Raw genomic sequence first — 13,148 nt, forward strand, 5'->3', positions numbered from 1 at the left:
GGGGTGTGGGAAGGGGGTGGGCTCTGGGGTGGGGCTGGGGATGAGGGGTTCGGATTGCAGGCTGCCCCGGGGCTGCAGTGGGGAGAGAGGACTCGCCCCCATCCCTCTCTAGCTACAGCAGCTTGGGGCCAGGTGAGTGGCACCTCTCCCCAGCTGTGGCAGCTCCGGTGGGCCTGGGCTGGGCTGGGGGGATGTGCTTCTCTCCCTGGAAGCTCGGGGGGGGGGGGCCTGGGCTGGGGGAGGGGCGACTCTCCCCCCCTGCTTGCACGGCCACGCAGCTTACAAGGAACATAGGTTGCAAGCCCCTGACACCTGTTTGTGCTCCTCTTGGGGTCGTGAGCCCTGCTAGAGGCCGGGTTAGCCTGTTCCCATCCCCTGGCTGCCACGCCACGCACATTTGCAGCCTGCCGCTAGAATAACTTGCGTTTCTAGAAGTGATTTTCCGACTGGGTTCGCGGAACTCTTTGCAAACACCCATTCACCCTCCCTGGGGCAGGGGGAGTCGCCATCAGCCTGCACTTACGAATGGAGACACCTCTGCGCACCCAGGTGAAATGACTTGCTCAGTCTCACAGCACAGTGGCGGGGAAGCCAGGAATAGAACCCAGGAGTCCTGCCTCCCAGGCCCCTGCTCGCAGCACTAGCAGACAGACACTCCCTCCCTGCATCTGAGGCTCCATTTCCCCTGCTCCCCTCCTGCAGAGGTTCTGGGTGCTCCCAGGCGCCAGGCTGCACGGCACTGCCTGGAAACGTCAGTTAAGGGAAGGCGGCTAATAGCCTGTAAATGGCGGGGGTGGGGGGATGAAATAAAACATTCACTGCTCCTCCACTTGGGATCGCGGCCAGGTTCAGAAACCATCTCTGGCCGCGCGGCATGGTAGACGGGCCGCGCGTGGAGAAGCCGCGTGAGATGGAAAGCTGGATCGGCCCATGAGCCCTGAGAGGCTGCAAGAAATGGTCTTCCTGGCTTCTCACCCTCTGGGCTCGGCTGGAGGGAACTTCCCTTCGCTCACACACCCCTGACCTCTGCTCAGCAGCCTGGGGGCTCAAACCTGAAGCTGCCCTAGCCGGCCCCCCCAGGGAGACTGTACTGCCCAGCAGGCCACGCTGCCTCTGGGGCAAAGCAGCTGGCCTGGATGGAGTATTGTGTCCCCCGCCCCCCATGCTCCATCAGCCAGAAAAGACCTAGCTGGACCTTCAGCTTCAAAGCACAGGCCTCTAGCACTGGAGTGAAAGGAATTGCTCCATTAGCTAGCGCCTGCCCTGGAGTGTCGGGCACGAGACTGGGCTACAGGAGACCTAACTGTGCTGGGTGACCTTGGGCAAGTCACTTCCCTTCCCACTCTTTGTCTGGTCTGTTTGGACGGTAAGCTCTTTGGGGCAGGGACTGTCTCTCTGGGTGTTTGTATCGCGCCCGGCACAACGGGAACCCGATCTCTGCTGGTGCCTCCAAGTACGTCTGTAATTATACGGGAGCTGGGAGCCACGATAAGAGATTCCTGCCACGCTCTCATCGCTGTGCGGTTTGCAGCCAACTTTTGAAATCCAAGAGGGAGAAAGCCTGGGGGTCTGAAAAGTGCCTTTTCTTTCTCCCCTAACATTCTGCTCTGGGTTTGCTGAGATACATCACCCCCCTTCCAGCACTGGCATTTTCAGCACAATGTTGGCAGCTGCCCAAACGACAAGTGCACATGAACATTCGAAAGGCTGGGCCCTCCTGAGCCAGCACGCACGACACGGGAGCAGCAGCCTCTCCTTGGGCTGGGGAAGATACCTGAGCCAGGGGGCCCCTTGACTTCAATGCCCCATTCCCCTCCGGGGGCACCACATGGAGCAGGCGCTCCCCCAAGTTGAGGGAGGGAAGGAGAGAGAAAAAGACATGCTCGGTTACCCCCAAAGCTAGCCCATGGCCCCAGCAACCCACCCCCAAGGTACCAGCTATTTCCTGTTGGTAGCTTGGGCAGTGCTGAAGGTTCGGGTTCAAACCCTGCTGCTGTATGATGCGGGGGTTGCATGGAACCCCATTTGCTTTTACATTTGTCTTTTTTAAAAGAAAACCTACAGGATTAAATACAAAAATATTTAACTAAAAGAATGTTCTTTAAATGGCAACGTCAAGCGCTCAAAAGTCAGGAAATGCCAGGATTTAGGGTGCCCCTTACCCTAGCTCTTAGGTACCTCTCTGGCCCCTCCCAGTCCAAAACATTCATCCTTTCAGCACCCCTGGGAGATGGTACTTCCCAAGCAGCACCACCTCACAGGTGGGGAACAGAGAGACAAGGACTTGCTCAAGGTTCCCCAGACCGCCCATCTCCTGAGCCCCAGGTTAGCACCATAACCACTGGACCAGCCGTCCTGAAGCTGACGCTGTGCTGCAATCTTTCTATGTTTTGCACAGGATCCTCCCTCGTTCAGGGCACGGGAGGGACAGTGCTCGGGGAGGAGTGAACGAGACTCTTTTTACAGTTCAGGGCACTGCACCCATATTCCCCCTCATGGGCCAGCCATGGCACCCACTGTAAAATCCTCAGCCACCAGCCCTCTTGGGCAAAGACCCGCGTCTCTCCCTCCCGACTGGGGTATTTCCAGACTGCCTATCTCCCTGCCTACATGGCTGGGCTGCTTTTACTTTTCTCCTCAGCGACAGTAAATGGTGGAGTTGCCCCAGTTAAACCACCACCCAGCCCTTTCTAAGCAAGCCCATTTATTCTTAAGGTAAGAGATTACAGAGAAAACACATTCAAAACAATAAAAGAACCTACCCGCATGCTAATAAGCTCACCAGGATCACCCCACCCACAGGCTCTGGCAGGAGTCAGTCCTTCAGACCCCAGCAAGGGGGTTTTCTGGGGTTACAAGTTCATAACAGCCCCAGCTCAGAACAAGCACCCATCAGTCTTGTGGGGCCTTGTAGGCCAAAGTCCTTCCAGCCTGTCCAAGGAAGGATTGGGGGCCCCCCAGCACAGAAGGTCCCATCTGTTTGCTGGATCGGGAACACGGCCATTTATCCCAAAGTCCTTTCTTTGTCGGCTGGTCTCTGGCAGGGCCAGCATTAGACTCACTGAAGTCCAGGGGCGGAAGCTAAGGAGTGGGCCCCCATCCCGCTAAAGCCTGAGCTGCCTGGTGTCACCGCTCGCCCCCTGGATGTTTGGAAACCTCTGCTTTAGTGTGATTTATTTCCTCTTTTAGAGATTAAACGAGTGTCATACTCACATTACATTTACCCCAGTGACTGTAGATATGGTGTAACAGCTTCATGGAGCTCCCCATGGCAAGGGGCCCCGGTCAGTTGCCCTGCTTGTTACCCCCTAACGCCGGCCCTAGTCTCTGGAGAATCCAGTCTGACCCAGTAGATGCGAGAGTCTCTCCAGGGTGTGACACCTCTCCTGAGTGACTGGGCCTACCTACCCCCCCCCCCCCCCTCCCTTACACACACATCTTAGTTTCTAGAGGGCTGCAGTCCCCCTCCCCCATGAAATGACCTACAATCCCCAGCCCACAATGATACAGACACGTAATTCAAGAAGGTTTGTCCAGGAAAGCGCACTGGTCACAGCTCTTTGCAGCTGGAGAAGTTGAAGGTGGGTGGAGAACAAGGCGGGGCCTGCAGGCAGAGACAGGATAATGGTTTGGTTAAGGCAGGTGTTGCCAGGCAAGTCATTTAAGCCACAGGGTCAGCAGGTAGACACTGTGTGGGCTTCATTTTCTGGAGGCTGCCTTTGAGACGCTGTCTGTGGGGTCACTGAGAGCCAGCACCCCTGGAGTCTGGCTACCCAATGTGGAAATGTCTCTCGTGCCAGAGACCGGCCTCACCGACTGGTCATTTTCTTCCCTCCTTTTCCGGGAGACATTCCGGCTGCGAAGGAAAGTTTGCCAGTGGGAAGCGAAGGTGAAAATGAGCGAGGGTCCCAGGGCACCCTAGGCCGGGAGCAGAAGCAGGGCCTCGCTCTCGGACCTAGGCTGCAATTCCCAACTACTTCTTGCTGTTTGTGATCAACTGGCGCACCTGGAATTAGCCCCTTGCATTAGCTCCTCCTGCCCAGAGCAGAGCCCCAGGCCGGGGGCCCTAAGCCCAGGGGAGCACCCCACTCCAGCCCCATCACCGGGGGCTGCTTGGGGGTGGCACGAGCTTGTTTGGTCTCCGCTCGCTGAACAAGGGGCTGTTGGGTGCTCTCGGGAGCTGCTGAACGTGCAGAACCAGGCCACGCTCCTCGGGAATAAGCAGCCGTTTGACCTAGTTCCTCCCCCTGCTCCAGGAGGCGGCCGGGACCCCAGGCGAGCCGCGGAATCCCCATTTGCCTTCGCCCCTCGGTTCCGCGAGCTAATCCTGGCCTGGAAGCTGTGGGCTTTGGGACCCTGAAGCCCCCTGACTGCCGGTCCTCCGCTGCTCTCCTCCGAGAGCTCCTTGCCAGCAGGTGCCTGGGCCCTGCCTCTCCCCGGCCATGGCCCCTGCCTTCGGGGGCCGGGCAGCGCCGGGCGCTCCGCTGCCGCCCCGCGCTCCCTAGTCCCCTGGGGCCGGGCGGAGAGGGGCCACTGGGGGCGGGGGGCTGCGCCCGAAGTTACAAATACCCGAGACAGAAAAACACCAGCCCCGGGTGCAGCTTCGCTTCCTGCACAGCGCGCACCGCGGAACCGCAGCCTGCAGCTGCACCGACTTCCTCCCCCAGCCCCAGCTCCAGCCCGCGCCTGCTGCAAGCGCCGAGCCGAGCCGAGCCGCGCCGCGCCGAGCCGAGCCGGGGGCTGCCCGGGCCGATGGGACGCCGGCTCGCCCCGCGGAGCCGCGTGGAGATGGAGCCCCGCCGGGGAGCAGCCGCGCCTCGCACCCGCTGCTGAGTGTGGAGAGTTCCTGGGACGGCTCCCCCCCGGGTGCAGGCGGGGGGCTCTGAGCTGGCCCCGCTCTCGCCTGCCCCTCGCACTGTGGGAGGAAAGTTTCCTCCTTTCTGGCCCCTTCCTCTTTTCCAACCTGGATTTGGGCGCCTGGAAGCAGCTTTCTGGGCTGGGCAGGAGCCGCAGGATGGGCAACGCGGCCGGCAGCGTGGACCAGGCTCCGGCCAAGGAGACTAAGACCCAGCCACCGGCGACAGCTCTGCCGGCCAAGCAGCCTGCGCCCCCGAAGCAGCCCATGCCCAGCGCTGGGGAGCTGGAGGAAAGATTCACCCATGTGCTGGTAAGTCCCTGCGCCCCCAGGACCGCCCGCCCCCCTCCGTTCCCAGCAGCCCCAGTGGGTCTCTGGGGGGAGCAATGTACAGTGACAGCATCTATGGTTTAACTGCCAGAGGATGTCTGAGGCTGCAGTGCACCCGGGGGGACCCTGTCACCTTCCCCCTCTGGCTGGCCTGTAAGACAACTTTCTGGAATTGCCCATTGGAGCAGGGAGGGGCTCAAGGCGGGGGCCCCATGGTGTCCAAGTCACTGGAGCGGTGGGGCCAGCACACGGGACTGGCCGGCCCACCCCCCATTTCTATCCAAGCGTGATGGTCCTGTGTCCAGAGAGAAGGTCACCAAGACCTTCCGCTCCCTCTCCGAAGCTGGTGGGTGATGCTTCTTGGCCTCTCGCCCTTGGGGAGGAAATATCTGGCCTCCTGGAGAAGTTGTTCTGTGGGCGGGTGTGTGAGAGTAAGAGAAAACCCAGCTGACATCAAGGCATCTCTGAGGGGACCCCACTGCACGCCCACCCAGCCACGTGCCCGCCCTGAGCTATGTCTGCACCGTAACTTTTCACTCCTGTGTTCTTGCAACACCACCGTTATCTCGGCTGCCTGACTAGCAGGGCCCGGGCCTTGCAAACGGAAGCAGATCTCTGTCTGCTTTCAAAAAAGAGAGAATGGATGGTTCACAATGTCAATTTAAAATGGACGGGCGTTGGCCAGGGGAACCCCCGGGCAAGAGCAGTGAGGTTCTGACACGTCACTTCCCTCGCTTTTTGATTTGTGATTTGATTCAGTGCCTTGACTTTGGGGATTGTTGGGAGACAGACCTGGGGGGAAGGGCTTAAATTCTAACCCAGAGATTTAGTGCTTGGCCCGCTCCTGGCACAGCCTAGAATTTAGATGTTTTGGAAACTGTCGTTTGCCAGATTGCATAATTGGTCCAGCGAATCCGCGATCCTGCCTTTGGCAGCAGCCAATTCCTGATAGTCCAGTGAGTGTGTGTGGGCGTAATGCACTCAGCCCCCTGTGCAGTGCTGCACACCAGAGGAGGTGAACTGTTCCTTCCTGACCTCTGCAGCCGTCAGTTTGTGTCCTTCAGTTGCATGGCCATGTGTCTTTGATATTTGGGGTCCATCCTTGTTTTAAATCTAGTCTTGGATTTGACTCTCTGCCCTCCTGCAGCAAGGAATTCTGCAAGTTGTTTATATGCTGCTTCAATTTGTTGTTCAATTTAGTGGCTTCATCCCCCCCCCCCCCCCCCCCCCTTATGGGACAAGCACAAACCGAAGGGAACAATCCGGCTTTCACAGTCACTAAAGCTCTTTGAAATCTCCAACACCTCAGTCAAACCCTCTCTAATGCTATTGGTTTCCATGCTAAACAATATTTGATTTTGAAATTCCTTGTTTTAGAGAACTCCCCCCCACACACACACTTCCATCCTTGTCACCAGCTTCGCTCTCCTTCTAGGCCTTTTTCAGCCTCTGATCAGCTCAGTGGGAGGTGATGAATACTGGGCACAGAGCTGCAGATTGGGATCTACTCCTGGTTTAAGTTAAGAGGCTGTAATTACACAATATTGTGAATTGCATTTTCCCCCTTTTATCCCATTCGGGGAGCCTATTTGTTTGTTTTTACCTGCTGCTCCTGATTCCGTCACTGCCTCACTCCTGGGACTAGTCCTAACTCCGCTCTCAGGGGCTCTCCCAAGATCAGCGTCCATCAGTTTGCCACTGCATGTTGTGCTTGATCAAGTTATAACAAGATTTGGGGTAACGTTTTCAGAAGTGCATAAGGGAGGCTAAGCTCCTGAGTGCCTAAGTCCCTTTTGGAAATGGGATTTCATAATAACAGCCAGACTGGGTCAGACCAAAGGTCCATCTAGCCCAGTGTCCTGTCTGCCGGCCAATGCCAGGTGCCCCAGAGGGAATGAACAGACAGGTTATCATCAAGTGATCCATCCCCTGTCGCCCATTCCCAGCTTCTGGCAAACAGAGGCTAGGGACACATCCCTGCCCATCCTGGCTAATAGCCACTGATGAACCTATCCTCCATGAATCTATCTAGCTCCCTTTTGAACCTCGTTATAGTATTGGCCTTCACAACACCCTCTGGCAAGGAGTTCCATGGGTTGAAAGTGCATTGCGTGAAAAAATACTTTCTTGTGTTTGTTTTAAACCTGCTACGTATTAATTTCATTTGGTGGCCCCTTGTTCTTGTATTATGAGGAGGAGTAAATAACACTTCCTTATTTACTTTCCTATATCACTCATGATTTTATAGCCCTCTGTCATGTCCCCCCTTAGTCGCCTTTTTTCCAAGCTCCTCAGACTCTTGGTCTTGCCTGTACAGTTGCTGGAACTAAGCCATGTTATAAACATGTTAGAGCAGTGGTGCTTGTACTATGTAATCCCTGCACAGCACCTATTACAGACACTCTGGTGACGGGTCCTTTAAACATTCCCCTAAACTGGTCCTTTCACCTCCTGTCATTCCGCCAAGTCCTTCAGTACGTTCACGTTCACTTGGCATTTCTCACAATCTCCTCCATCGTGGGGTTGGTTTGTTTTTTTTGTTTTTTTTTTAAAGATGCAGGGTCTTGTGGTGAGATCACAGGGCTGGGAATGAGGTAAACTGAGCTCTACTCCTGCTTCTGCCACTGGCTTGCTGCATGGCCCTGGGCAAGTCCTTTTCCCTTCCTGAGCCTCAGTTTCCCTATCTGTAGCATGGGGATAAGCTTCCTCCCAGCAGGGCTGTGCGACTTCATTCGGCAATTTTTGTACAATGCTTTGAGCTCCGAACGAAGACTTGCCCCACTAGCCCAAATGACTTTTTGTATCAATCTCTGTGCCCTCCAAATACACAGTGAATTGGATAGTCCAGTCCTGAGCTCCTGTAGCTTCCCTTGCTCTGCGGAGCAGCTGTTCAGCATGACCCTTCCTTTCCTGTCAGTTAACCAGAGCCTACATACAATGGGAGCTTTCCTCTTGCTCTGTATTTCCCTTAATAGCCTCTTCACAGTGTCATGGATTTTGGGGCCAGATGGGACCATTATGATCCTCTCGTCTGACCCCCGGCGCTGTTCAGCCAGGGAATCTTGGAGCCTAGAACTCCTGCTTGAACTACAGCCTAGGAAGGCCCCTGGTGGGGTCTTGTTTTGATCTGACTTTTAAAGAAGCCATGTCTGTGCACCTCCCAGCGGCTGGGGGAGGGGTTAGCTACGCAGTTCAGTGGGACCAGTAAAATGTGGGCAACTCGAGTTTACTGCTCTCTGTAAGCCTGGAAAGAGCCACTTCCTTGCTGCTCCTGGCAAGAGAAGGGGACTCGGCTCTCAGTTCCTGCAGCTTTTGCTGTAAAAATACAAAGTTCCTGGCTGTTACAGACACACAGCAAAGATTACACACAAGACCCTGGTGCCACCCAGGCAGTGCCCCATGGGATGTTCTTAGGATTGAGCCCAGTGCAATTGACAAGACTCTGGTCAGTTTTCACTATTGCTGTCCAGCACCGAGCAGCCCTTAAACTGACAAGGATCATGTTGGTTTCACTCTGCTGCTGGCTGGGAAAGCTCAGGGCAAGGCTGATACGTTCTTTTCAAGACTTTGCTGTCTCTTACCCCAATTGCAGAAGGGGGTGGCTTAGTGATCAGCACCAGGCCTGAACCCCTGCCTTGCCTGGAACGCAGGTTCTAACATCAGCAGTGTCCACCGACCCTGTATCTGCTATAGATACATGGGTTCTATGCAGTTGTCTGTGGGGATGGGGCGGGGGGGGTTGGCCTGGGTTCTTTGTTCAAAATTTGCCTTCCATTGCAGGGGTGGTTGAATTTCTGTGGTTCTGTGTTTCTAGGCTATATACCACTTGGGGGTGAGGCAGGGGCTTTATGAGGCTAAGATGATTTACATCTACACTGTGCTCCCAGGATGTGTCACTCCTGGTGCTGAAGGCTGAGCATGGTCTGCTGGTTACAACAGGGGCCTGGGAGTCAGGATTTCTGGGTTCTGATACTCCCTGGCTGGGCGGCCATGGGCAAGTCTGCCTCTGTCTCCCCATATGGAAGGTAGGGACATTGTGAGGCTGACTGAATGCATGTGAAGCGGTTTAAGATCCTGGACTGACAGGTGACGAGAAGAGCAAAGTAGCATTATTAGAACAGCATGTCTTAGTCCCATCCGCCCCGCCAGGACGCTAAGCCTAGCTCTGCAAGGAACATGGGAACTCTGTCTCTTGTGAAACATTGCTGATGTCCCAATCTCTCTTCCTCCTTCCCGTGGACTCCCCCATGCCAGTGACTAGCACTCAGATCTGAGCATGGGGGTGGTTTTTGCTAGGCGTGCAGGAATTGGGGCCTGGCATTTATCTAGGTCCCAATCCTTCTAAATCTGCTTGTGAACTTTCACAGCCCTCTCTAAACGCTTCTCTGTAACGGCGAGTTGGGGGTTAAAACATAACCCTCAGCATTGCAGGGGCCTGCATGCTAGTTAGATCAAAGTTTATTCACGAGAGTGGTTGCTGGTATGTGCGTTGCATTAGGGTGACCAGATGTCCCGATTTTATAGGGACAGTCCTGATTTTTGGGTCTTTTTCTTATATAGGCTCCTATTACCCCCCACCCCCGTCCCGATTTTTCACATTTGCTGTCTGGTCACCCTACGTTGCACTGTGGATGCAATTCATGTGCATACCATCCCATGGCTCTCCAGCAGCTCCTGACAGCTGTAGCTGCATCAGCAAGGTGAAAATGTTGGGGCTTGTCTGGGCTGTGCTTTGCAGAGAGCTGGGATGGCCCTGCAGCCCCATGCAAGTTCCCATGGACTAGAACCAGACAGGTCTTTGGTTGGACAGAGAGAGATTTTGCAGTGTGGGTCAAGCCTGTGGCTGTTTCAGCCTAATGCATTAGCCTTTCACCCCCAGAGACCTGGACTGCAACCGGACTGAGGTTACCAGCGGGCGAGTTTCTGAATCCTTCTCATGCCATTGGACATCACTTAGGACAAAGCTCTGCCATCCCTGTCTATCCTGGGCAGCGCTCTGTGCGTCCTCTGTGGTGTTAAGTCCCTTCCTGGGGACTGCCCCTTGGCAGTCACCTTGTGAGCAGTGCAGCAGGAGTTGTCATTTCTCAGAGGGCTACCCAAGCTGGACAGGTCAAACGGTAGGGACCAGCCAAAAAGCAAAGCTCTGGCCCTCCAGGGCAGGGGATGAGCAACCACCTATCCCCACAGAACAGGCACGTCACAGAACCACAGCAAGGGATGAGGTCACAGTCTGCAGCGTGAATGGAAACCTGTGCTCAGGAGAAGCCAGGCCTGGCAATTACAGGGGTCCTGCAGGAGAGGGCTGAGGGGCAGGCTGAACTGTGGGGAGGGGCTGAGGACCGGGGTAGCAGAGGATGAGACTGTAAGTCAGGAAGGAGGTACTTTGGCAGAGCTGGGGATGGGGATAGCAGGGGGCTGTGGGTTGGAATTGAGGGGCACTGGCAGAGCTGTGGGACGGGGAGTGCCCAGGGCTGGAATTGAAGGGGGATTGTAGGTCAAGATTCCTGGCTCTCGTCAGTGCTTTTTATCCTTGATTATTAAAGCCTTTTCTACATGGGAAGTTCTACTGGAATCGCTCTAGCAGAATAGTTTTTCCTAGAACTCCCCCGTGTGAGCAGAATAAAGTTGGTCTAATTGGAATAAAATCTCTTTTCTTTTGGAGAAGAGCGTCCACACAGAGTTACTTTGCTGCAGCGTTACGCATCAGCTTCTCCGCATGGACGTGACCTCGGTCCAGATTTGGGAGGGGTTCCCACTGGTGGCAGTTTGCTAGAATTCCCCAGTGCCCAGGAGCCTGCAAGCCCAGGTGCTTTTCCAGTGGCCCCGAGAGAGGTGGGGAGAGGGTCAGGAATAGAAGATGGAGCTGGGAATTGAGGCCAAAGCTGGAGGGAGGTGAATGTGAGCAGGGGCTGCAGGCAGGCCCATCCAAAAATTGCTGAATGAATTTTCAGCTGGGCTGGTGAGGCCACATGACCCCTCCCTCACAACAGCTCCATTCAGAATTTGGCTGTGGGGCTTGTGCACAGGCTGGGAAGCCTGGGGGGGCTCAGAAGATGGGAGCTGGTGGGGGTGTCGCCAGCTGGGGATAATAACTGTGAGATCTGCAGTTCCAGGGCAGGAAGGGTGAAACTCCCCAGATGCAGGTTGCACAAACTCCCTTTCTTCTCCCAGGCAGATTTTTTTTTGTCTTTCTCCTTCTCAGATCTAAAAGTGACCAGCAGAATTCGGGTGGGTCATGAGGTAGGGAGGAGACTCGGGCTTGTCTAAAGCCCCAGGGAATTCCAAACCCATTAACAGGGAAAGCAGCAACCAGCTCTGTGAGCTCACTGGGCTGTCTGCGCCAGGCCTGGGCAGTGTCCGTGAACAGCGGGTTTGCTTCGGTGGATCAGAGCACATCCATCTAGGCCAGTCTCTCTGGCTCCTGCTGCACGGGAGCGAGACCACTCTTGTCTCGCGTCTGCTCGCCCACTGCCCCCGCTGGATCGTATCACTGGTCCATCTCGCCTGGCCTCCTACGCCCACCACACTGGTCCAGCCAGTGGACCAGCTGGGCTCAAGTTCTCAAGAGTCCAGGGCCAGGTTTCCAAGTGCTCAGCACCCACAGCTGGGACCAGATTCTCCACAGCGCTCCGAGCCCACTGTGCTCTGCTCTTCTGGCAAACCGGCTCTGACTCTGGGCCTAAAATGGGAGCTGAGCACTCTGGAAGATCTGGCCCGGAGGAGCTCTCTTGAAGACTCTGGCCGCAGTCTCACTAAAAAATGAGCCCTGTACAAAGTTGGTGCAGCACATGTTGAACGGATTAAAAGCTGGCCAACTGATCGATCTCAAATAGGAGTTGTTAATGGGGACTCGTCATCCAGCAGGGATCTGTGCTTGGCCCATTGCTATTCACGATCTGTACTGATGATCTGGAACAAACTATAACCATTGCTGGTAAAGTCTGCAGCTGAGACACGCTGAGGGAGTGGTAACAATGATGGGGACAGGTCACTTATACAGAGTGATCAGGCTAACTGGGTAGGATGGCCTCACATGCACAGGTAGGTGGAAGGTCAGACCCCTAGGAACAAAGAATGTAGATCACACTCACAAAACAGGGCAAAAAGTCCTTCTCCCAGGTAGCTTATTCTTTCAAGGATCAGCATGAGCTGTGTCTCCACTAGGAACACAGCAAGCCCTTCCAGGTGCAGACCAGGCCCAAGGGAGTGAATGCAATCCATGGAGATGCCGCGGTGTATGGCATTGGCGAGACTGTTCCGGGCTGCTGTGTCCAGGGCTGGTATCCGCCCTTCAAAAGGGATGTTGACAAATTGCTCAGAAGAGACCTACAGCCTGGCTTTAGGGAGAGAAACTGAAGAAGGTCAAAAAGAACAGGAGTACTTGTGGCACCTTAGAGACTAACAAATTTATTAGAGCATAAGCTTTCGTGGGCTACAGCCCACTTCTTCGGATGCAGTATCCCACGAAAGCTCTAATAAATTTGTTAGTCTCTAAGGTGCCACAAGTACTCCTGTTCTTTTTGTGGATAGAGACTAACACGGCTGCTACTCTGAAACCTGAAGAAGGTCAGTGTATTTAGTTACGGTTAAGAGGTGACATAATCATGGTCTACAGGTCCCTAGGTGTGGAGAAGATTTCTGATAGCAGAGGGCTCTTTAATCTAGCAGACAAAAGCATAACGAGATCCAGCGGCGGGGAGCTGAAACTAGAGAAAATCAGATTAGAAATGAGGCAAAATTTGTTAATATTGGCAGTAAAGAACCATTAGAACACCAGAGGGAGGATTCTGTGGCCTGGAGCCGTTACATCATTGGGTGTGTCGTTCTCACAGACCCGCTCTGGCTCAGCCCCGCGTTCTGGGCTGGGTGCAGGAATCCCAGGGTGAGGCTCTCTGGCCTGTGTTAGGCAGGAGGTCAGACTCAATGAGCGTAACGATCCCTTCTGGTATCACACGCAATGATT

General features: G+C 55.0%; 1 protein-coding gene across 4 annotated transcripts in view; it reads left to right on the forward strand.

Annotated features, from left to right (window-relative positions):
• Positions 1-4,531: 4,531 nt before the first annotated feature.
• The window catches only part of FMNL1 (formin like 1), a 59,134-nt gene continuing 50,517 nt past the window's right edge, over positions 4,532-13,148 (forward strand). For 3 of the 4 annotated variants that reach the window (XM_034756064.1, XM_034756065.1, XM_034756067.1), the window contains exon 1: positions 4,533-5,167. In XM_034756064.1, coding sequence (XP_034611955.1) covers positions 5,015-5,167 — 153 coding nt within the window. In that variant the 5' untranslated portion in view covers positions 4,533-5,014. Of the gene's footprint in view, positions 5,168-13,148 lie in introns of all 4 variants that reach the window. The other variant, XM_034756066.1, reaches the window with a different exon arrangement.

The sequence above is a fragment of the Trachemys scripta genome, chromosome 23 (assembly GCF_013100865.1).
Source record: "Trachemys scripta elegans isolate TJP31775 chromosome 23, CAS_Tse_1.0, whole genome shotgun sequence".
NCBI classification, from domain to species: domain Eukaryota; kingdom Metazoa; phylum Chordata; order Testudines; family Emydidae; genus Trachemys; species Trachemys scripta.